General features: G+C 35.0%; 1 protein-coding gene and 1 long non-coding RNA gene across 4 annotated transcripts; both read left to right on the top strand.

Annotated features, from left to right (window-relative positions):
• The first annotated feature begins 3,598 nt into the window (after positions 1-3,598).
• LOC143304569 (uncharacterized) lies at positions 3,599-4,876 on the top strand. The gene is made up of 2 exons (XM_076627043.1): positions 3,599-4,326; positions 4,611-4,876. The coding sequence occupies exons 1-2, from the start codon at positions 4,023-4,025 to the stop codon at positions 4,712-4,714; spliced, it is 408 nt and encodes a 135-aa protein (XP_076483158.1). The 5' UTR covers positions 3,599-4,022; the 3' UTR covers positions 4,715-4,876.
• A 1,343-nt stretch (positions 4,877-6,219) lies between these two features.
• On the top strand, positions 6,220-9,708 carry LOC143304580 (uncharacterized). Of its 3 annotated transcripts, XR_013061251.1 has the most exons (7): positions 6,220-6,757; positions 6,970-7,065; positions 7,142-7,420; positions 7,496-7,764; positions 7,848-7,944; positions 8,107-8,715; positions 8,822-9,708. It is a non-coding gene; the product is annotated as an uncharacterized LOC143304580 (long non-coding RNA). The 3 variants fall into 3 exon arrangements; XR_013061250.1 differs by having other exon boundaries at positions 6,248-6,777; positions 8,107-9,708; XR_013061249.1 differs by having other exon boundaries at positions 6,251-6,757; positions 8,107-9,708.
• Positions 9,709-24,929: the final 15,221 nt, after the last annotated feature.

The following is a 24,929-nucleotide window of genomic DNA, read 5'->3' on the forward strand; positions in this document are numbered from 1 at the left end:
TCTCGACGATCGTAACGTTTAAGTCCAATTCGAGCTTATAGTCCCATGCGAGTTAAACAACGACAATAGTTTGAATTTCTATTTGTTCGTTTGTCGTCTGTTTATACCCGGAGCACCTGCTGTAAACTAATACAAAATTTATTAGATCTATAAATAACACATATAAAACTTATTAATTTATAATTAATATAAAATAGGAGAGCACGAAACTTCCTATTTTATGGATATGTTAAATCTTTGTAAAAAATACCATATCATTAGTATCATTTTAATCGTTCTAAAGGATTTAGCCGCATAAAGCTGTGACCCCTGGAAGAATCGATGTTCACGCGTGACAAATTGAAATTGTGCGAAGGTTCCGGTACGAACATCACAAGCGTCGATACCAGGGGCACAGGCACATGTTCTGGGTTCATTATATATTTATAAAGGGCTGACGATTCAGTGGATGGTCCGGGTAAATTTAAATTGTAAATGAACGCATTGCTGGTTTCAAGTAAAAGCCTGGATAAGAGCGGATATGGTATGAGAGTCTGTCGTGGAAAGGGGAACAGGCCGTTTTTATTTGTAAAGTTTGAATCTCCTCGATATTGAAGACGTTGAAGCTGCAAGTATGTATTTCATTTTAATCCATTCGAGACCGAGATTTAATTGTAAGACGATACCTAGGTGTCGGTACGATCTGAATGTTTAGTTGGAATGATTCTGTGTTTTACTCTCTCCAGGGTATCCTTTTCATACTTTGATTTTAAATCGATGACAATCTTAAATAGTATGCCTCATATTTTTAAAATATAAAATTATATACTATGTTATTCTATAATGTATTATGTACAGTTATATATATATATATATATATATATATATATATATATATATATATAATAATTCTATATTGAAAAAAATATGAAACTAACATGATATATACATTACTACATAAGTTATATATAAAATATGTATATTATACCCTTGCCTACTGACTGATATGAATTTCTTTCGGTCTCGAATGCGTTAAAAGAGAGCGCAAAGAAGTCGAAATTACTTATTGTAATTAGTAAAACGACCTGAGAGGCAGACAGATACAAGAAAGAAGGAATATTATATTAGCGGCATTATCATGTTTTTGCTCTCTTTAAGTCTTTCATCGAGACAGACAATCTACAGGTATTAATCGACCAATTTCTCCAAGCTGATAACTTCGAATTGATGTTTATATATAAGAAGTGTTATGTGTTAATCTGTCTAAATGTTTAAAAGGTGTTATAAATTAAATGTTGTTAAACGATACGTAATTGCCTTTTGATCGTAAATTTTACTATCAAGGGGTCTTTTATGTATGCGTAATCATTGTGAATTATAACAATTTATGTGATCGATATTAAAGCTGTTTAAAAGCATGTATTTTTTTCTATATTATTATTCTCCTATATTATTATCCTATATTATTATAGCATTCCTATATTATTATAATATCCAATTACATGTTGATACACAAGATATACAGATTATTATTTATAACGTTTTGGTTTTCTTAATTGAGTCATTCGTTTAGTACAAATGATAAGAAATTAGTAATAATTCACAAAAAAGGGATATTGTAGTAGAAATATTATAAAAAAACATTTTCTGTTTTAGTGTAGAGTTACTCCTTCTTACAGACAGTGTCGTACAAATCTGTACGTCTCTGAGAAAATGTAGGTATCTGAGCCCTTACTTCCTCAACAACTTTTAGATCTGATAGAAAAAAGAAACATACGAAGTAATAAGTAATGCTTACTAATAAATTCAACAAATACAGAGGAAGATGGCTAAATCGATAAATTAACGAGACTAAAAATTAATTACATCATGGATCTCTCGCTTTTAATTTTAAGCTGTAAATTACCGATATCGGTGACTGCCATATTCTCTTGAGTTTCCAAATCGTAAAGAATCTTTCCCCAGGGATTGGTCAACTGTGTATGTCCCCATGCGACGTAACTTGCTTAAGGAACACGAGCCGGTGATATGCAGGTAACGTATAATTGATTATCATTCGCTCTGAAACGCTGAAGTAATGACCAGTGCAGTGGTCCAGTGGTCATATTGAATGCCGCTGGATATATCAGCATTTGGCAACCTAACCCAGAGAAGCAGGAAATATGAAGCCACCGAATACCAATTAACTTCGTAGTTGCACGGTTCACATTCCATCATTTCTGAATATGCGAGGACAGTCCTCTTATTGTGCTTTTAATTCTTTTATTTGTTTCATTTTCAGCAAATATACTGGTTTTTTAAATTAAGCTTCTTTTTATACAGAGTTGCAGATTATATTAATTTTATATAGAATATATTTAAGAAAGATATTTAATTTTTTGCTAGTTAAGTATTGATCGATTAAGTTACTGTACCTTTGTTCCGATAAATGCGTGCCATTTCCTCGAATCTAATATCATAGCAAATGCCAATACCTATTTTGCAGCCCTTCACATCGTTAGGGAGTTACCAGGACTGAGTGAATCACTCTCTCGAAAAGTAATCTTATTAGGAATGTCGATGTCGAATAGATGTACCTAATAACATAAAAATGTGGTCGCTAATTCTATTGCTGCAACTTTTGTAATTTAATATCAAAGTTACCAACTCCTAAACTTTAATTATTTTTTATTTAATAACTGACAGCGTTTTTATCACTTTCTTTTATTAAAAAATCTTATCATTTAATAATGTTTAAAAAGGAGAAAAAATAAGTATAATAATATTTTAAGTATGTGAAAAATTTATACAACAACAAACACATTACAACAAAAATGGGCGTTTCCCGTATCATAACGTATTTTATAAACCGTAAATTATAGAATTGGTTATAGTATACGTATGTACATATGTATATTCCTAAATTATTCCTAGATAGAGTCACTTTCTTCACCCCAATATTTTCAAATTCAAAGCCATAAAGGAATATATTACTTACCTTTCGGTGCTTTGCTATCAAAGTTCCATCGGGACCCCAAATAGTACAGGTATTGTACAATTTATCGCCCTCTATTTCAGGCATCGTACCACCAACTACATAGATGTTGTTTTCTTTAGCTGCGTTAGATGAAGCAACGCTCGTTTCACCATCAGGAATACTCTCGGCGTATTTTGGAAAGTACTCTGCATTGCAATATTTCAATTAATGAAAAATAACTGTCTTTTGTTCCAACCATAAATTAAATTGAAATGTTTGTCAGTTTTTTATTTTTTAAATTATTAAAATAACTAAGCTTTATATTTCGACTTAATTAAATATGCAATTACTTAGCTAATAGTATATATAATAAATTGTTTCTACAGGTTCAAAATGAAAAATGAATATTTAGAAATATTTAATTACGACAATGCTATTTGTGTTAGCATCAGTGGCTTGTTACTCAACGACTTTGCTAGTACTTTTTGAAACATAAAGTTAGTTTTCAATTAACACATATACTAGAGGCGGAATTATAAATGCAAAATAATTGATAATACTAATTTATAACTACCTAATTATTAGTATCTTAAAAAATATATTTATACAAAAATCACGATAATCATGGAAATGGGGAAATCCTATATTCTCGAATCAATTCACAATTTATTTTGTACATTAATTAGATTCCGCGCTCATCAGTACGTACTCACTGGCGACATCGAGAAAATGTATCGGCAATTCCTCGTACGACCAGAGGATCGGAAATATCAAAGGATATTATGGCGCAGCGCGAGTGGAGAAACAGAAACATATGAGCTTAACACCGTAATACTCTTATCATAGAAATAGAAGCAGTCCTCAATTCCCGCCCGCTAACTCCTATCTCCACCGATCCAAATGATCTCCTAGCCCTCACTCCCGGACATTTCCTCATTAGCGATTCATTAATGTGCTTACGTGATCGAGATTTCAGAGACATTCCATCGAACCGACTCTCCAAATGGCAGCATATCCAACAGCTTAAACAACATTTTTGGAACCGCTGGCATAAGGAGTATTTGAACGAGCTAACCAACCGCAATAAATGGAACAAGGGTGGACACAGCATCCAAAAGGGCACAATCGTCATCCTCAGAGAGGACAACGTTCCCTCCATGCATTGGCCTCTGGGCCGAGTTATCAAGGTTCATCCAGGCGCCGATGGTGTCATCCGGACAGCTACAGTTCAGACGGCAAAGAGCATTTTGGATCGGGGCGTCAAAAGGCTTGTCCCACTGCCAATTCAACCCGATCTCGAGAAACCCGAACAACTAGCCACCGAGACGAAATAAGATGGGAACTTCAACCACACCTCCCTAGTTTGATCGGTACCCTCTCAACGGGGTTAGGTTTGTTTTGACCGCAGCACATTGTGCACATATGGATGGAATAGAAAACATACACAATCATAATATTGCCATTCTTAGATTGGTGGAGGAGGTGCCATTTTCGAGTAACTCCTCAAATATATATATATATATATATATATATATATGCTATTGAGTATTACTGAAGTATCATATCCTGAAATTTCTTACTGTACACATATATTGTGTCATAAAGCGTGTACAATTCTTTCTCATACTTTTGGTCATTCGTTTCCTGCATTTTCATTTATTTTTTTATTTTTCAGGGTACGTATATCCCATTTGTACGAAAGAGCCCCTACGAAAGAGCAACTTCGTCGGCTATAACCCCCTTGTTGCTGGATGGGGAGCATTAAGATATAGTAAGTGATATCAATTTTATAATAAAATTAAACAGTTCCAGTCTTAAATATCTTTCTTATTTTCTTCGTAGGACGACCACGACGTAATGCATTAATGGAAGTACAAATGCCAGTGATTAAGAACGCCGAATGCAAAATAGCTTATTCCAAATTTCCTAATGCACCTGATATCACTGATGGTATAATATGCACCGAACATGCTCAGGGTGGAGAGGATTCTTGTACGGTAATTAAGTTACAGAGTTACTACAAACTATACGGTATCTGAAGACACGTCAATTCGAATTAACATCAAATCGACGTCTTAAACATTAGAAATAATAGATAAACACAATTTAATAATTTTGCCCACTTCTCACACCTCATTATGGTATTTAATCTAATTTCCTTCTAATCTTAGTTTTGCTCAAAATACATATAACATGTACATTATAAATTGGAGTATTTCAATACACAAATCAATAGAAGATTATTACTGTATATAAGTATAATTTCAATACAATTCGATCGATATATTTCAGTATCTTTGATTAAAAATTTAACGATCCTTTCAGGCTGACCGCGGCGGACCACTGCTGATACAACATGAATTAACCTCGTATTTAATAGGTATTGTGTCTTACGCTTATAAGTGCGGCACAGCTGGCTATCCCAGCGTTTACACTAGGGTCACATCGTACCTTGACTTCATTCTCCAAGCGATGCAATAATATGATATTACTGTTCCATAAATATCATTGTGTAAAAAACGTAAAGTTGGATTTTCTTATTGTGGAGATAAGAAACAGCTCAAATTTACATTGTTTTGTACGTTACAAATTATAGGCTTAAAATGTACGAAATGTAACTTTGAAACGACACTAATTTTTTACGCACGATAAACCTCCACGACTTAGGTATGTAAAGATGATAAACGTATATTAATTCTATTATTTTGGTAATAATAAACCAACTTTCTGAGAAGTTCTGTAAATTTCGTTTCTGTTGTATCAAGAGAATAATGGAATATTCCACTTAGATCGTATACTTCTTGCATGTACATACAAAATTTTCCGGCTAATCTAAAACACTTCATAAGATAGAGAGCTTCTGGAGATTCGGACACAGAGAGTGCATAAAATACAAGATAAGTCTCGTGTCTTTCAAAATTATTTTTTATTCGCTAAAAACGTCCTGTGTACTCATGCAATCACATGCAACCTCGAAACTTCGCTTATTTTTTATCACTTTCCAATTCAATACACTGTTTCTGCATTTTTGACTATATGTAAGAGAAATTTCCATTCAGCCAAAGGTGTACTTACAGATTATAGATTCCTATACGACTCTCGGTAAAAATTTATCCGCACTCCAGATAGTTAAAACTTCTGTCGACCGTATTGATCCATCTGCACTCTTCGTATGACGTCAATATCTGTTCAGTGCTGCTGCGTAGGTTTCATTGTGTTACGTCAATTCGTTTGTGACCGTTGCGCGAGTAATGGCGCTTTGCAATGGCGATTTGCAGGAAAACAGTGCAGGATGCTGTGATTCGTTTCTTGTGGTCGGAGGTTATGTTTGATGCCTATATTTATCAAAGATTTAATGCACATTATGGAGAAAGTGTTTTGTCACGAAGTGTGTTTGAATGGGCACAAAAGTTCAAAGAAGATCGCACAAGTGTTATGAAAAAACAGCTGGACGCCCGTCCACATCCACGATGACAACATCGAACGTGCTCATGAACTTATGCTCTATGGAATAGACGAGTGACACTGGATAATGTGGCAAATCATTTGCAAATCAGCCACGGCTCTGCTTATGCAATAGTGCACGACAGATTTGGGTTTTAAAAAGTTTGTGCGAGATGGATGCCGAGAAAGCTGATGAAAAGGTGAAGACGACGATGCATTCGTGGTTCGCAGCTCAGCCCAAAACATTTTTTAACGAGAAAATACGAAGGTCCTTCAGCAAATGGACAAAGTGTATACAGAAATTGAGTGATTATGTCAAAAAATGATGTATGTCTTTTTTGACAATTGCTTAAAATAAATTCTACACCGACAGAGCGGGTAACTTTTTACTCACCCTCGTAAGACACTTAAATTTCCAATCTATTTTGATGAATAAAAGAGCTTATACTATTAAATCTAATTGTATTTTGTTGCATGAGAGTACACGTGTATGTGATGTACATTACCTTTATATCCCCTTAAACGCTTCAATATTGCGCATATATACTATATTTTGTACAGCTTCTATAAAATTTTGTATGTTTGTTTAGGCTGTTAATCTAGTTAATGGAGTACAAAGAAGTGGCACAATGATGTGGGCTGATGACATTTATAATTATCAAGGAATCACCCCTACATTCGCTCAGGTATATATCGTTGACTATAATGTATTTAACATATATGATTGTTAGAATATTAATAATTAATTTTTAATTCTATCAGAATTTTAATGAAACTGTCCCTTGGGAAGGAAGAACTGATACCTTGATATCACGGTTTGTACATCCTATATATACGACAAATTTTAGAACATTATATAACGAAGAACCAGATCGCCGTGGCCATGTGATGTGAATAAAAGGACTTGAATTTGATGATATTTTTATAATGTTAGATAACATAACTAAGTATCTTCACAGTAAGATAGGATGACATGGTTTACATGATCTTAATGTTGTTCACTTGAGTGATGATATTATAAGGAAAAGTGTAATATCACAGGTAGGATGATTCATAATTTAGAACTACTAACTCATGTATGTATTAAAAATTAAAGAAATATATTAAATTTTATAGGATATTTATGTTTAGTAACCAGTAATTCAGAGATTGGTATTCATGGTTACTATAACGAGGCTGTAGAAACGCACCCTTTCTTCTTTGCAAATGGTCCTGTATTTATGTCTAAGCCGAAACTGGAACCTCTGAATAATTTAGATTTATTCTTGTTATTTTCTAAAATACTTATCTACAGTATACCATAAGGAATGATACCGTATCGCAGCTAATCAAGTGCCTTAAGAAACATCAACAGGATATCACAGTAATCCCTTATCGACTGATATGTAAGTAAAAGTTATGTGTCATTGTTATACACAGTTATGTGTTAGTGTTATACACAGTTATTTATCATTTTCTATTAATTCAGTTGTAGCCACTACAATATCTATGACACTGGTAGTAATTATGAGAACAATAATGATGTTCTATAAGAGGAAATGATGATTAGGAACAAAAACTTACAGGTAAGTCAAAGTATATGTTATTTGCCATTTGAAAAGAAAGTTACTAACTTAGAATTTTTTGATAAATAATAATTGTGCAAAATATATTGGATTTCAAATTTGTCAAAAATTGAAATTTAAGAAGCATTGTAATAATATAACATTAATATTTTGATTTTTCAGGAGATGTCATGCGGTGGATGGATAATATGTAAAAAATATTAAGCAGTATATGAATTTTCATATTGCGTAGAGATAACAAAATGAATTTTAAAAAATGTCCACATGGTAATAAGAAATAGCATCATGACAAAGAATATATAAAGACAGTTTCATTTTTTATAAATAAAAATTTGTTGTTCCAGATTTTGAAATATAGTGAAACGTTTAATTAGTATCTTAATATCTTTAAATAATTATTATTTTAGAATCAATTGTAATTGTATCATACGTACTTTTGAATTCGTGCAAGAACATATGTAATTTTGAAGTAGTTATTATTAGGAAATTGTTAGACGCGAACAGTATGCGAAAAGTTAGTATGCAGTGTAATAATTATCAATCAAAACACAAGAATTAAATTCTTGAGGAAAAAATTTCCGGAATTTCTTATTTACACGATTATAAAGAAATCCATAATAAAAAGGAGTTGCTTTCTAATACTTCTCTTCCTTGTAATGCCTATGTTAATGATAACGAGGTTCGACTTTTTGTTTTTAAAGGGATACTGGAAAATTTGAAAGTACAGTACCATTGGGAAGAAAATCACGATATTGAAAACGATATTTGCAAGTAAATTTCCAAAAAATCTGTTTTCAAATTTTCGCTTTCTATTTCACGTTAAAAGAAAGGGCTGCCGTATCAATGAATGATGTCAATAAGTTATTTTTCTTTTCAGATTGAACAATATTCCAGATTTATTCATAATTTCATACTACGCGAAGAATAAACTTTCATAGGTATACAAAGGAAATATTAAGTATAGGAAAACTCTTTTTCGTTGTAGGTGACATATGCTTCACGGTTGAACACATGTATTTTTGAACACATATAAATGAAAAAGTACTCTTATGGAGAAAAAGAATTGATACCTTCGATTGACATTAGATAATGTATATAAACTTATGAACAATCACTATCGGTTTGTATTTTAGGTGCACACGCAGATTTGTTGGAGTTCTTATAAAATGTACATCCTGTACGAACGTTTTATTCTTCCAAATTTTACGATACTATGTCTCATATAATAACTATATGGATTAAACGTAATATAAATGATCCGAAAATAGACTCGAACGACATTAATTGTCTTTCTATTTATACCAATATCGAAAATACAAGTAAAGCCGGAGCAATAGTATGCAAGAATGGACTATTCATTATTTTAAACCAAATCATAGCATATTCAGAATGCACAGTATTATCATGAAATGTAAATGAATCAGTTGTGAACGAACGATTTTACTGTAAAATCGTTGCCTCCTTTTTTTCATCTGAAATATAGCAGCAATGAGTACATTCTTTTAATATATAATAAAACGAGATATCTTTATAAAGTTACATATGTCATCACTGGTAACTGTTATCTCGTATGACACCAAATATACCGTTAGTATGGAATGATATTTTTATGAAGATATACTTTAATGATAGATTTTATGAATGAAACGTTATATAAGAAAAATTATCTCTTGTCATTCTATGAAGTGTAGTAGCTAACGAAGATTAATTTTACGAAGTATTGGAGCAAAAGAGAATTAAAAAATTAAAAAGATCTAAATAAGATTGTTCGTGTGGCTTAATTATCTCAATTCTGGTACACCACTTGTTACATTCTAACTAATTAGCGCTAAACAATAACTTGCAAATATTAAAGATATTAACACCTTAATATTAACACCTAAAGGTTTTCAGGAAATTTTATAATATTTGATTATTGTATATCTAGTCATTGATTGATAAAATTTCTTGTATAAGCATAGATCGAGGTTGACGTCATACGCAGATTGCATATCATTGACAGGTATCGTTTTAATTTATTTTATGGCTAGAATCATTTGAATATTATACGAATAATTATTTCCATTCGAACGATTAATAGATCACGTACCTATAAAAGATATATTATGAAAAAGACGTGACGAAACAAAAAAATATTGGAAATTCCGTTGTCTGTTGATTTTTATTTCCATGTAATTACATATGAAATGGGTAATTCATTAACATCTCCTCGAATCGAATATAATTCGTTACACTTCACAACGATTCAAATAATGGACGGGAAATATATGATAAGTTTCCTGTCCTTGCGTTAAAATAGTACTGTACAAATCAGATGATACAGGAAATACCCAAAAAACCCAATTACATCCACATTGCATGACAGCACACTTGCAATGGATTTTTGTGATTTCAATGTCACAGACAATGACACAACTAATCAGAACACGTTCGAGGCTATAGACATTGAAATTACCGCGTGTTTAATACGTTTAAAGCATAAATCTAAATTTCACGCGATTATTTCTTTGTACATTGTGAAACTCTTAAATTATCTTAATCGAATAAATAATCCTAATGTAATAAAACATCTTGAAATAGACCTAAATATCTGAAACAGAAACTCGAAGGATAAGAAATCCTAAAAGGTACTAATCCTAAAATAACAAACTCCTAAATAATAAACAAGTGATAAAACCTGTTATAAACAATAAACCTTACCTGGAATAATCAAATCCTAACTAATCGAAAATAAAATAAGGCAAGCAATTCTTAATCTTTCAAGTAATTTTTCCGAAAACACAGAAAGATAGAGAAATTAAAAAGACGCAGCACAAATTGCAGCACAATGAAAGTTTCAGAGCGATGAATACGATCGTATTAAACTAAATAATTTTCAAAAGTGAAATTACACTGAAACGTATATCGATGATATTTGTCATTTCTACGATCTGTTTCGCTTGATCGTGCTTCTTTTCTGATGTAAATTCAATTTATAATACGAACTAAGTTTTCTTTATTATTATTAGTCCTGCGTCTTTTTAATTCGTCACTTCTTTTATTTCAGAAGAATGACGGGCTCCAAGATGCTGTTCGGATGTTTGGCGTTATGCATCCATTAGTTCACGTTTGTACTTCGAGTAGTACAGCTCAAGGTTTGTACTTCGAGTTGTCTTTTTCCATGCACTTCAAATTCCAATACGATCTGGTCACGTGGCCTTCGTACAATTTCGAAATTTTACCTGTTTGGTAATCGTCAATGAAAAAAGAAGTTATGCGTGACCTCAACACATTGAAACAATTTTTATGATTTTTTATTTGCCGGTTGGTCAGCAAGTTAATGGAAAAATTTCACTTAACTATTCGCGTTAATTTCTTCGGTTTAACTTTTGGGAAATGCTTCGTTAGCTTCGGGAATATTCCAACGATTCGTTTTACGTACAAAATAAGCATGATAAATATTACATCACGGTAATGTAATATCGGAATATATTAAAGGTGTAATTTTGTCCGATTAATTATAATTTATTAATAATGGATTGAAAATACAGATATTAGTTAGACAGAGAAACGATGTTTGATTAACAGGAAAACTAAATGCAACGCTCGTATTTACAACAAATAACTTGACAACTATTTGGTAACTCTCTCTCTCTCTCTCTCTCTCTCTCACTCTCTCTCACTAGCAACTCTAACACTCGACAACACTCGCAACTCAATTCTAACGACTCTATGCTTCGACGTCTCGATCAACTCTGATTCTCGCAACACGCACACTTTTCGATTCGCCTTGGATAGCGAAACCGTCCTTCTTCTAACGCGTTTTTAAAACGCGATGGCGCTATCACTTTCTAAAAGCGTCGTCTTTACATTTCCGATGGCCACGGGCACATCCGACTGCCAGATATACAATGTATTATAAGAGTATCATTACCATACTTTTCATGAAAAGAGCAATTTTTCTTGATAACTATACTCTGTAACATAGATTGAAGTCGCTGATTTGATCCCTCTGATATCGTTGTCTTATGAGAGTCTCGCCTGGTCTTGATTGGTTCTGTTGACTCTTATCGTTGTGAAAAATCGATTCGTTGTGTACCTTTTTTATATAGAGAATTATTTTGTGGTAGAATATAATGTTGTAATATTTGTGGTCTTTACTTTACTAATTTTGTCACTGAGCCGCTCTTTGGCTCGTTGAGCGATTCATATTCCGCATATATTCCGTACTTGCTTCGCTTGGTACTTTTATAATTTTCGCAGTTACAATAAAAAATTTAATTCTTAACAGATTAAAGATTTAACCTCTTGCTTTATAGTGTACAATAATTTTTTTTTTTTTTTTTTTTTTGTATAGGTTATGTGATCCATAGTTTGAGTAACTAGTACATATATATATTTACGTGACAAGCTTTCATTTCAATCTATATTTAAGATTAATATTTTATCAGTTTCTGTTCGTAACAACATCGAAGTAGTCCATAAATTTGAAGAGTATAATTAAGGAAGTTATGAAGCAAGAGGTTAAGAACAAATTCTGAAAGAGGTTATGTACAACTCAGTAGTACTGCTTTACATTACTTTGCGAATTACTTTTCAAGCATAAAAATAGTTTAACAGCCACTTATAGTTACTTCCTTACCATTACATTCATTAAATTCGTTTGATTTTGTAAACAAAATAACCACGCTGACCAGTCTCTTATTTAAAATAGAATTATTTTGTCATATATCCAACAGTTTACTTTCTCTTCGCTTTATCTCGTATTACGACTTTATAACGGTGTTTCTTTAAACTTTAAACGATCGTAATAAATGTATTTACGGACGATGACTGATATCTGGTCTGTCTTAAAGTTTCAACTAATTAGTGCCCCGTTACTTTGGACGTTATGAAATGTTGTATAACCAAAGACTTATCTTCTCTTTTGGTAGTTGCATAAGAGAAGACTGAGCCATTGAATCAGCCATCGAATAGATTAGCTGATTCGCTTAACGTATTTTTACTTCCGACGAGCTAAACACAAGAGCAGAAAGCACATAAGGAATAATACAGAAACGTCAAACGTATACAGAAATATATTTCGTAAAAGCATTAGTACGTAACATGTCTTTATAATTCTATTTATGTATAGTAAAATGGCTTGTATCCATTTTCATGAATTATAACTGACATTTCAAAGCATTCATGTAGATATGTAACTCTCGTTAATTAATAATTTAACAATGCGTCATGAAACGTATCATTTTCGTTTCTTCCTTTGTTTCGTTATACACAGGAACGAATTTGTAAATAAAGATGTATAATCAACGATAACATATGACAGCGAGTATAATAACTGTCAGCAAAGGAAGAGGTCGGTAAAATGATTGTGGTTGATTTCAGTGTATCGGTAAATAAGCTTTGACAGACGTTGCCGGGGGACTCGGTGTCGGTGAAACCGCGTCGATGAAATGATTGTCAGTAATTTAAAGATAACCCAATTTATTGATCTGTCTCCCCTTCATGGCGTTGTACGTCTCTCTATAAAACATATTCTACCTCGGAGGGCTGAAAAATTTAACTTGGTCTCACTGGACTGGACTGTAAGTAAGAAAATTGAAATGCAAAATCCACGTGTGAGCGCAACGGTTTAGATGGAAAATTCGATAGGACAATTATGTATATTAGCCTGAAAGAAAGCTCGTGGCTTCGCACGCAACACGTAATTTCCCTCGCTGAAATAATCCTATTACAACGATACGATTTAAAATTTTCCTTAACAGACCTCGCAATGTAATTCTTCATCTACAATTTTTTATTCGGCCTGAAACAAGAGACTTTCGAAGTCTTATAGAGTCTCGCGAATCTAAAAGTCAGGTTTCAACGTATTTTCGCGTCTTATTCTATAATACTGAAGACATTAAAGGTGTTAACGATTATTGTCTCACTATGTACGTACATCAAACGAGTACTTACGTAAGAGACGAATGGAAATGGAAACAGCCGAGAATAATTGAAGATAATTTGAATACGTTCCAGGCTATAATACAATTTCTCGTGAACCGTAATTGATTCGCAGAAGGGAATTGCTGCTTCTCACGACTAGCAAAGTGTTTCGCAAAAAAAAAAAAAAAAAGAAAAATGGTATCGGAAGGATAGAAAAAAAGCGGTGGCCTACATCAAGCAATCTTCATGCCGATAATGCATTTATTATTCAGTTCGTTCATTTTCTATCGCGTAACAGACACTGGGATAACTGACAGAACGAGCGTATAAATCTTGCATCTCTCAACCTGACTTCTCCCAATTCGTATACTTCCATCCTTCGTATAAGTGACAATGAATCAGAAGAGTTTCATAGCAATATTGAACAACATACAGTCAACTACAACACCATTAGATACATCCACCATACAGTCAACTACAACACCATTAGATAACAACAATACAATAGATTATAATTTTCTACGTGTCATTGATTCATCATCATCATTTTCCATTCTTTTAGCATATGTAAAAACGTATCTGACGTAATCTTACCTCGCTCTTTGAGTACAAAAATCCATTCAAATGAAACAAAGGGAAAAGAAATAAGAAAACAAACACTCACATACGAATCTTCATTACATAACTGTATGTACTCCTCGAGGTATAATTACTCAGACACGTTACAGCGTACCTTCTTCGTTCCCTGATGGCTGATGTTGATCGTTGACGTTTATAATGAAAGAATTTCGTCAACGGCGCCATCTGGATCCCTGTTGAAAAATTAAAATAGCCGCAACAGCACCATTAAGCTCATCACCCAGAGTAGCTCTTGTTGCTGAGTCGTGGAGGAATTATTATCATCAACGACATAAACTATACCAGTTCCGGTAACGTTCTTCAGATGGTCCAGGCACTCGAACTCGCAACATCGCTCTCCAACACGGAATTTCTTGCATGTCTGTAGTAAAAAGAAATCGAATCTGATCCGTCGTATCGAGTAGTCCAGTGATTAGGGGGTTTCGGTGTTTGTTGACTCTTTTGCTATATCTGTCGCTATATTTTGCTATTTCCTCTTTGACTGTAGGTATCTTGAGGTCGCGATGGATGGTTTCGTTGGTAACATACCAAGGTGCGTCTATTAAGGCTCTTAGCGTTTTCGATTGGAATCGTTGTAGTATTTCGATGTTGGAGTTACTTGGACAGCAACAGCTGGTGATACTGTCATACACCTCCATTTATAAACTTTCGAAAATCGATGTGACCTTCTAACTTTAGTGTATTCTGTTTCACAGCACAAAATGTTTCCGAAACGTACGTTTATTGTTATAATAAACTTGACTAGTGGCTCTGAAATACTATCCTTGAAAAAACAATGGGGAAATTGGAGCAAAAAACAGAAGGAAATAAACAAAGACCTTGTTGGTTCGTAAAAATAAAATATGCTACAGGAAAAACTTTTTCCAACGGATTGAGATGCGACAAGCTTTAAAAGCTATGACGCGAATCGAGCGTTTGTCTACAAGAGCGCATTTTCGGTGGATATATATGTCGGAATGACATTGGGGATAGGGTTGTCGGTGTTTGAGGAGTCTTCATTGAAGGTAGCCATCGTTGCGGTGTAACGAAGATACGATTTATTGACACAGGTATGAATAACACAGGTTTGACAATCTACCACGGCGGTGAGACGTCCGCGACACTAGTGACAGTGGTCTCCAGTTCAATAACGAATCCGCGGCCAACGGGATGACAGATGGGCGTTCTCGCTGAATCTAAGTCTGACTCGTAAAAATAATTGCTGAGCGTAAAGACGTTACTCTTTGGTCGACGGGAGCGCGTAAAAGAATGCCCTTCCCGTCCCGATGATGCCACAGAGGAAAACTATAATGGGGTGTGTCTAAGGACACGAGATCATCGGATTCGTCGAGGAAAGCCTTCGTTTAGGAAGTAAGGGAAATTGACGTTGCTGCTAATTGGTCAATCTCCATATCGGTGGTTAGAAAAAGATGCTAGCCGCCCTCGAGGGAAAGTTGCTAGTGGGAGACGCCGTTCGTTGAAAAATATGTCTCCCCTATCTTCCCGTAGTTGGGACAAAGACTGTTTGTCTGCTTGAAGGACTTTAGTTAACTAAACCTTAAGATTTATAACGGGCCCTCGGGCTAGCCGAACATGTACTGCGGAGACGCATCGACATCTGGCAATCATCTTACTCGAAGAATAGGGTCTGCGTGTGGCGAGCCACGGGACAGAAACCGTTGGAATGTTTACTGTCGCGTGTCGCCACGAATATTTCTTTTAAGGAGATCTATAGAATTACTCCATACCTTTGTTAGACAAAGCGTTCATCCCGTGACCGCGGCTACGTTCGGCGACTGACTGTCGCCTCGAGCCCAAGCTCATTATCACAACTCTCGAACAATTACAATCGGATTGAATAACTACAATTGTTCAATTACAGCTATAGTAGACTCTAGGTTACAATGTTGCGGGATTATCCAAAATTCCAAAGGCTCCGGTGTTTTTTCATCTCCGACATATAATTATATAATGACTCATTGAAAACCAGCTTTCATTTTTTGTTGATAGTATGGTAAGAAAATGTGAAGTTCGAACGCTTGTAACGATTGCCTGAGTTGCGTCATCCTTGGTTTTAGGAAAAGATAGGGAAGTCACTCAAGGGTGTCGCGGCTTCGATGTCTTTCGTAGCTGTGACGCGGAGGCCACTCGGTTGTTCTTTGAACAATCGTCAACGTGGACGAACGTCAAAGCGAAACCACGCGAATTCGGCATTTCCGATAATACGGAACACTGTAAACGCGACTGCGTTGAATTCGTTCGATTAATTCCTAGCAGTATCTATAAACAGTGAACCTAAGGCCCCATACACAACTGCATACGCTAGGTTGTAAGAAATAATAACTATATAAGTATGTAGCGGCACATGAGTTAGAGAACGATGCAAATCGAGAGCGACTCATATTATTGTTTTGCCTCGTGACACTTACACAGTCTTGACGTACATGTAACGTCAACAAATATCTCCAACAGACTCAGGAAACCTGAACCGCCTTGCACACGACACCGACTCCCAAAACAAAGGAATATGAATTCGGCACATAGGCATAAGATAAACGAACATCTAGAAGGGCTGAGTCTTGATCGAGTCTTTCAGTCTTTCGGTAACGGTCAAATCGCACACTTGTAATCCTATTATAAAATAAAGGTACCTCGAACTCTGGTTCAAGAACCCAACATTTTTTTATTATTATTTTCCCATTATTTTTACGTGACATTTTGGCGATCCTGCCAGGATCCATTCGCTTCAGTGTAAACGAAGTTACGATTTCGGTCTACGGACATTATTGAAGATCGAAGGATTCGAACTACTTGTGTTATGAACTTTGGTGCCAATAATTTACCACGGTGGACCAAATCAACGGGGCCACTGTCAGCATAGAACAAATCAACAGAACGAGTTTGACACTCAAACAACACATTTGAACGCGCCACAGAGGAAAACACCGCAAGGGAACCTCATTCTACGAACTTACGTATCAAGGTGAGAAAAGTCGGAATTCTTTTAAACAATATAGAACGCGAAAAGTTAGTTTCTCTAGTAACTCTAGCGAAGAGACAATATGAACAACAAGAAAGACTCAAAAGCCGAGACAAGTTTACCCTCTACAAGTGGAGTCCAAAATAAAACGGGATCACTCGATTCCTCTACCAGAGCAATTTTAGACTTAATACAGAGACAGAACGAAGAATTTCGACAACAATTTAACGAAATAAAGAATGCTTTAAAATTAGCGAACGAAGAAAATAGAAAACGCGCTAACGAAATGGAAATATTAGGTAGAAACCTCTCTCGTGTCAAACTACCACAAATAAACGTAAAATCAACTGAATTCGGTTCTATGATGACTGACGATGACGATAATATATCAGTATTAAAACACGATACTAATCCACCTCCACCTATGCCACAAAAGCCACCAACATATGTCCAACCATCCAATCCAACAGCTGCAAACTCTGGAAATCTAAAAGCTGTTTAGTATCTCCGATACTAAACGGAGAAAACGATATAAGTGTAGAAGATTTTATTCGTGAAATAAAAGAAATGAGAATGATGTGTAGCGAACAAACGTTATTATTAAAAATGATCAAAATAGAGAAAATTGTAGGAAAAGCCGCAATGACAATCCGTAATATCCATATTAACGAATTCGAAACTCTGTACGAAGGATTAAGACGTAACGTAGCTACTCAAGCATCAGTAAGAGAACACCAAGATCAGTTAAGAGTGATAAAGCAAGGAATAACCGAAAGCGTGCAAAATTATAACATTAGATTTCGACGTGTTTTCAACAAACTTCAATACAGCATTACCAATGAATATAAAGACGAACTAACTCGATGAGCGATGAACGATCGACTATACATGGTTTCTGTGATTGACTATGTAAGAGGCCTTCATTCAGAAATAGGACACGTGCTATTGGCTAATCCCCCCCCCAAACATCATCGATGCAGAAAAAAAGGCAATGGACGTGGAAAAATACTTTCGCGAAGACAACGCTCGCAGACGGATGACACGACAAACAACCACTCCACCATCTTATCGTAACCAGACGTCTCGTCCAGTAGGTAACCGCTTCACGATTACAAGTAACATGAATAACAAAACTCCACCCACACAAAACATTCAACCAAGAATGAATAATTTTACAAAGCTTGAAAATCGACCATTAAACGAAAGGCCACAAACGAAATGTTTCAAATGCAATCGATTGAGACACCTTGCCAATCAATGCCAAAATTTTCGAATACCGCCTCAAACAAAAGCCCCTCCAGGAATAAACCACATTCAAGAACAATCAGAATTAACAATGCTACCTCAGGAAGATTATCCACAATACGACTACAATTACCAGGACGACCAGGATTGCGATTTTTCGTTGACTCGGGAGCAGGAATCAACTTGCTTAAACGAGGATGCTACCCAGGAAGAACAATAATACCAGACACATAGAAATTCTCCATGGAACATTCCAAATACGAATCCAATTCCAAAATTAAACTAAATTTATTCAACAAAGAGATAGAATTTTCCTTAGTAGATGATAATTTCCCTATCATAGAAGACGGCATATTAAGCTTACCCGGTTTAAATCAATATCGATTCGAACTCTCCAATAAAACATTAAAATTAGATAATAATACCCTTCTGCTGCAGCAAGAACCAACCCTCGCATCGGGAGAAATCGTTCAAAAAATTGTATACTTCGACGGAAAGCCAACGCCAGTATGCTTTATCAATGGTGGTAAGTTTTCAGTCCAAATTTCTAACATTATTGAAAATATAAACACTGTAGATCAAATCGAAAAATTCAAATCTTTGATTCGACTATCGCACATAGAAAAACCTCTTAGAGAACCTATGTAGTATTTTCGTCTGTACCTACTTAAATTATATTTATCTTATTTTCCTTTAAGCATTCGTGAACGTAGTGGTAATGAACTTCAATGTGTTTAGAATTTTTTGTGAAATTTCCGTACTTTGCTATACTTATCACTCCAGAGTTATCGTCATAAATTTTTACAGGGTTATTGTCTAGATTTACATTGAAGACCTTCATAATTTCTCTAATAGACATTAATTCACTCACCGCTTCCGATAGAGCTACATACTCTGCATACGTCCAGGCTTTTGTCACACACCTTTGTTTTTTAGATTTCCAACCGATTACATTTCCATACAATTTAATTACATATCCAGAAGTAGATTTCCTATCTAAATGATCTCCTGCCCAATCAACGTCCACATAACAATCTATCGTTTCACACTTTTCATTCCTTTTCTAATGTAACCTTAAATCTTTAATATTAAATATTTCAATATTTCGGTACAAATATTTCAATATTCGCAAAGCATATTTAAAATGTGTCTCGCTACAACAATCTTGAAATCTACTTAAGATAATTCACACTATAACTTATATTGGGTCTGGTATTTGTACTAATATACAGCAATGACCAATTAAGTTCTTGTATCCAATGTCATTTCTATTTATCTCAGCGTTTTCAATTTTTAAATTTGTTTCCGTTGGTGTACAGTACAATTTGCTGTTTTGTAATTTATATTTGTTCGCTAATGATTCAATGTATTTCGTTTGGCTTAGTTTCATTTCATTTTTTATATAATCATACTCTATATTTATTCCAAAATATTCTTTTACTTCACTTAAATCTTTCATTTTAAATTTATCAGGTAATAGCTTCTTTACATTTTGTATCCTTTTTTTGTTTTTACTACAGATTAACAAATCGTCTACATATATTAGCAAATAAACAACATTTTCCCCCTCTCCATGAGTATATAGGCACAACTCTATGTTATTCTTCTTAAAATCCAATGTCGTCACATACCTATCAAAACACTCATACCAGTCCCTCGGACTTTCTTTTAACCCATAATGCGCTTTCGATAATTTACAAACTCTATTCGTTCCGTCTGCATATCCCTTTGCTTGATTTACATATACCTCCGAACTTACTTCGCCATTTAAAAAGGCAGTTTTTACATCCATTTGCTCAATGATTAATCCATTTTGACAACAATATGATAGAAGAGAAGAGAATATATGTCATCAACGACTACGTTTCTTTGTTGAAATCCTCTTACCACTAATCTAGCCTTATACCTGTCATCTGATTTTCTCGTGTAAACCCATTTTACATCTAATACTTCTTTGCCTTTTACCCTCTCTACCAATTTCCAAGTTTTGTTTTTATAGAGACACTCTATTTCTTTATCCATAGCCTGTTTCCAATCTTCACTATTTTCACAACAAATCGCCTCCTCAAATGTACAAAGGATATCTACTCTACAATAATTTGCGTGAATCTCACTACTGTTTTCCTTTTCTGGATACCTTACTGGAGTTTTCTTATTACGTGTAGATCTCCTAGGAATCTTTAAGCTTTCAGAATTATTATCATTTTCATCTTCTCTACTTTCTAACTCTTCCTTATTCATGCTGTCCAATAAATTATTATCTTTACTAACTGCATCGCTAACTGCATCGAATGAATTCTCCTCAAAACCGATACATTTTTTGTCTGTTTCTACGACCTCTACATGTCGCTACTGTTATTTTTACACCTAATAGGACTCTCTAACCTACTTCACTATATCCTAACAGAATTCCCATATCTGCCTTCTTATCCCATTTAGAAACTCTTTTTTGTTCTGGCCTTCTTACAAAAACTTTACTTCCATATAGATACAAATTTTCAACACTTGGTTTTCTCTGGAAGAATATTTCAAAAGGTGTCTTTCTCTCTGCAGTGTTTGCTAGTCTTCGATTTTTCAAGTACGCCGCTGTACATACTATTTCCGGTCAGTACTTTTTATGTACTTTCGCTTCCGTTAACAAGCAACGCGCCATGTCCATCACTGTTCTATTATACCTTTCCGCTGTCCCGTTTAATTCATGTACGTAGGTTGGACAATTATTTATTATGATACCTTTATCCCTAGCAAATTTATAAATTCGATTGTTTAAGTATTCTCTTCCATTATCGCATCTTAATATTTTTAACCTCTTGCCCGTTAAGTTCTCAACTTCATTTACAAACTGTACGAGAGAATGAAAGACCTTATCTTTTGATTTTATACAATAGATCCTAGCTATTTTATTATAATCATCGATAAATAAAATAAAATATTTCTCTTCATTTAATCCGGTAGTCTTAAAGATACCGCACACGTCCGTATGAATAATTTCCATTAGCCCTAGTTCGATTATTTTTTAAAGATAAATTATGAATTTTACTTTCTATATACACCTTACATTTCAACAATTCCTTTTCAAATTTATTCGGTATGCCTGTCACTAGCTGCTCTTTACTTGCCCAAAATATTTAAGTATCTAAAATTTACGTGTCCTAGCATCCTATGCCATCTTTCCTTTTTACTCATCACTACGTTCGCCACTGTTTACTAAGTGCTTCTTCCTTTCAATATACTTTTCATTTTATATGTACCATTCTCTTTGACCGCTAAAGCTGTAAGTTTATTGTTCTCATCTATTATTTTTGCAATATTTCCTTTTGAAATAACCATATTATTATTATCCGTTAACTTGCCGAAATTAATCAAGTTTGCGGACATTTTTTTCACATAAAAAACTTTATTCATATTTATTTTATTTCGTTTTTCAAATGCTTCAAAATAGCTTATAACATTTCATTCTTTTGTTGCCTTTATCGATCTATTATCGCCCAAATATATATTTACCGGTTCTTTAAGGTCGATAGATTTATCAAAATAATTTACATCGTTAATAATGTGATCGGTACAACCGCTATCTAATAGGCATGTTATTTCGTTACCACTTATCTCGTTCATCTCGCTGCTGTGTGCTGCGTGCGCTGTTGCCATCCATGTGCCTGCTCCTGAGTTGCCATATTCGCTCGTGCCGGCTGCTGATTGACGATGGAAGTTTCCACGCTCCCTGTTCGTATTGCCTTTGTTTCCTCTTCCTCTGCTGCGACCACGTGTTGACCCACGCCGATAACTGTTACTGCTTCCCGCTTGGACGCCATTTTGACACTCTCATGCAAAATATCCCACTCTTCCACATTTGAAGCATCCTTCTTTTTTTGCAGCAAAGGCATTAGTTTTCATTTCTCCTCGATTAGACTTATCTTTCTTTTCCGCTATTTCTATTTTATTCTTCACGCACGCTACCGTTTGTTTCTCTTCTTTCACTGCATCTATTATATCCGCTATGTAGCTATACTCTTCGGGTAACGTATTGTTTTCGCACGTTCGCGGGGAGACGCGATCTCGAAGAAGCGCGCCAACGGGAGTCGTAAATTCCCGTTACGATTTGCTAATCAACGCCGCGAATCGCTCGATCCCTTATTTCGTTTAGGATAATAAGGGTAGTTAAATGAAGGATAACGCTGTTGCTAACAGGTTATTATATATTTTCACAAACCAACAACTTCGGTGTAACACAAAATGAATATTTGTTATGAGATGACTACGAATGAGTGCGACCTGAGTCTCTAGACGGATTATCGCGTATACTGATGGATTTGTCGACTCACTGTATTCGAATTGCTGACCGCTTGACGAGATGCTTGATTGAGACTGACTGATCTTCGGGTGTAAACCCGGTCGAAGGATGTTGACTGTTCGAAGGATGTAAAATCAGTGATGTTCGGAGACGATGCTGTGGCGGAGGAAAGCTAAGGATGGGTGTGTCTAGCGCACGGGACCATCGGATTTGTTGGTGACGATTTTGACTAAGGAAGTGAGGGAAATAGTCTTCGTTGTTAATTGGTTAAACGAAGGGTCTTAACCGCCCTGGAGAGAAAGTGGTTCGTGGGAGGAAAGTTGCATCATACGTGAGAAAAACCAACTTTCCCTTGTCAAGCCGTAGTAGACAAAGGTCTTTAGAAATGCTTTGGAAACAGACGTTTGTTCAGTTTGAAGGACCTCGACTAGGAAATTCCTAAGATTTATGGAAGATACTTGAGACTATTGAGGGTACGCAGTGAGTATCCGAAGACATCTGGTTGCCATCTTGCCCGCGGTGTGTGGCCTGGGCTAGGTAGAGTGTTACGCGACGTAACACGTATTTATCATGTAATTCAGCTTTTCCCTCTCACTCACTTTTGCGCCTGCACCTTTTAATTCATTTATTAATTTTTCAAAATCGCTAAAAAACGATGCTGAATCACTGTATTTATCAAGACTTATCTTCTCCAATCTCCTTCTGCACACGATCTAGTGCCGTCGATTCTTTCAAGTACACTTCGTCGAACTTTTTCATTATTTCATACGCTGTTTTTTCTTCCCTAATATATTCTAATTGTCTATTTGAGAAGGCACTGTAAATCATATTTATCGTCTTCAGATCCTTTTTATCCCAGTCTGGATTGTCTGTTTCAGTCTTCACTCTAGTTATAACAATATCACATTCTTTATATCTCAGAAACATTGTTATTCTTTTCTTCCACATACCGTAACCCTCACCATCAAATATCGATAGCATAATTTCCGATCTCTCCATTTTAATTGATTTCCTATTCTTTACTCAAGCGTTCCTACGTGCTTGAAGTATTTTTTCTTTTATTTTATATTCTTTGAACGTTTCTTCCCTTACTAAACTCGCAAGACTAAAAACCACGCACTAAATAGCCTGCAAAACTAGTAACCACGCTCTGCTACCATGTTAAGGTATAGAGAGGATTCGAAAATACAAATAGTTTACTTTATTTCGCACACAACAGCTATACATATATATATATTACACTCTGAAGACTTCGATAACCTTCTTGCACGCACGCTTGTTGTCAACCACCTCCTCTAGATTCTCCTAACAGCCTCCAATCGTCTTTTGTCTCTACTGAGACCTGGACGCCCTCTGACGCTTACACACACATTCACGTGTACAGTGTAAATGTATCATCTACCTAACAAGATCATCAACGTAAAATCCTACCGTCCTCCCGAACATCATAAAACCGAAATAAATAAACAGATGACTGAAATGTTAAACAAAGAGATTATAGAACCCTCCGACTCCCCCTATAACTCTCCTGTCTGGATCGTTCCAAAGAAAATCGACGCATCAGGGAAACAAAAGTGGCGAGTAGTGATTGACTTTAGGAAGTTAAACGAACTAACAGACCAAGACGCGTATCCACTACCTGACATTGACGATATACTATCACAGCTAGGAAATGCGAAATATTTCTCCTCTTTAGACTTATCCTCAGGGTTCCATCAAATACCCATGGACGAGAATTCAAAGAAATACACTGCATTTAGCACACCACAAGAACACTTCCACTATAATAGAATGCCATTCGAGCTCAAGAACGCACCTGCTACCTTTCAAAGAATGATGGATACCACGTTAAGAGGTTTGATTAACAATCATTGTTTCGTTTATCTCGATGATATCATTATATTCGGGCAATCGATAGAAGAACATACTAAAAACTTAGTCATT

Source organism: Bombus vancouverensis, unplaced genomic scaffold (genome assembly GCF_051014615.1).
Source record: "Bombus vancouverensis nearcticus unplaced genomic scaffold, iyBomVanc1_principal scaffold0040, whole genome shotgun sequence".
In the NCBI taxonomy this organism is placed as follows: domain Eukaryota; kingdom Metazoa; phylum Arthropoda; class Insecta; order Hymenoptera; family Apidae; genus Bombus; species Bombus vancouverensis.

Coding starts and splice junctions, on each gene's coding strand:
- LOC143304569 (XM_076627043.1), top strand. CDS start 4,023: ATGGAACAAGGGTGGACACAGCATCCAAAAGGGCACAATCGTCATCCT. Junction 4,327..4,610: donor TACCCTCTCAACGGGGTTAG/GTTTGTTTTGAC, acceptor TTTATTTTTCAG/GGTACGTATATCCCATTTGT.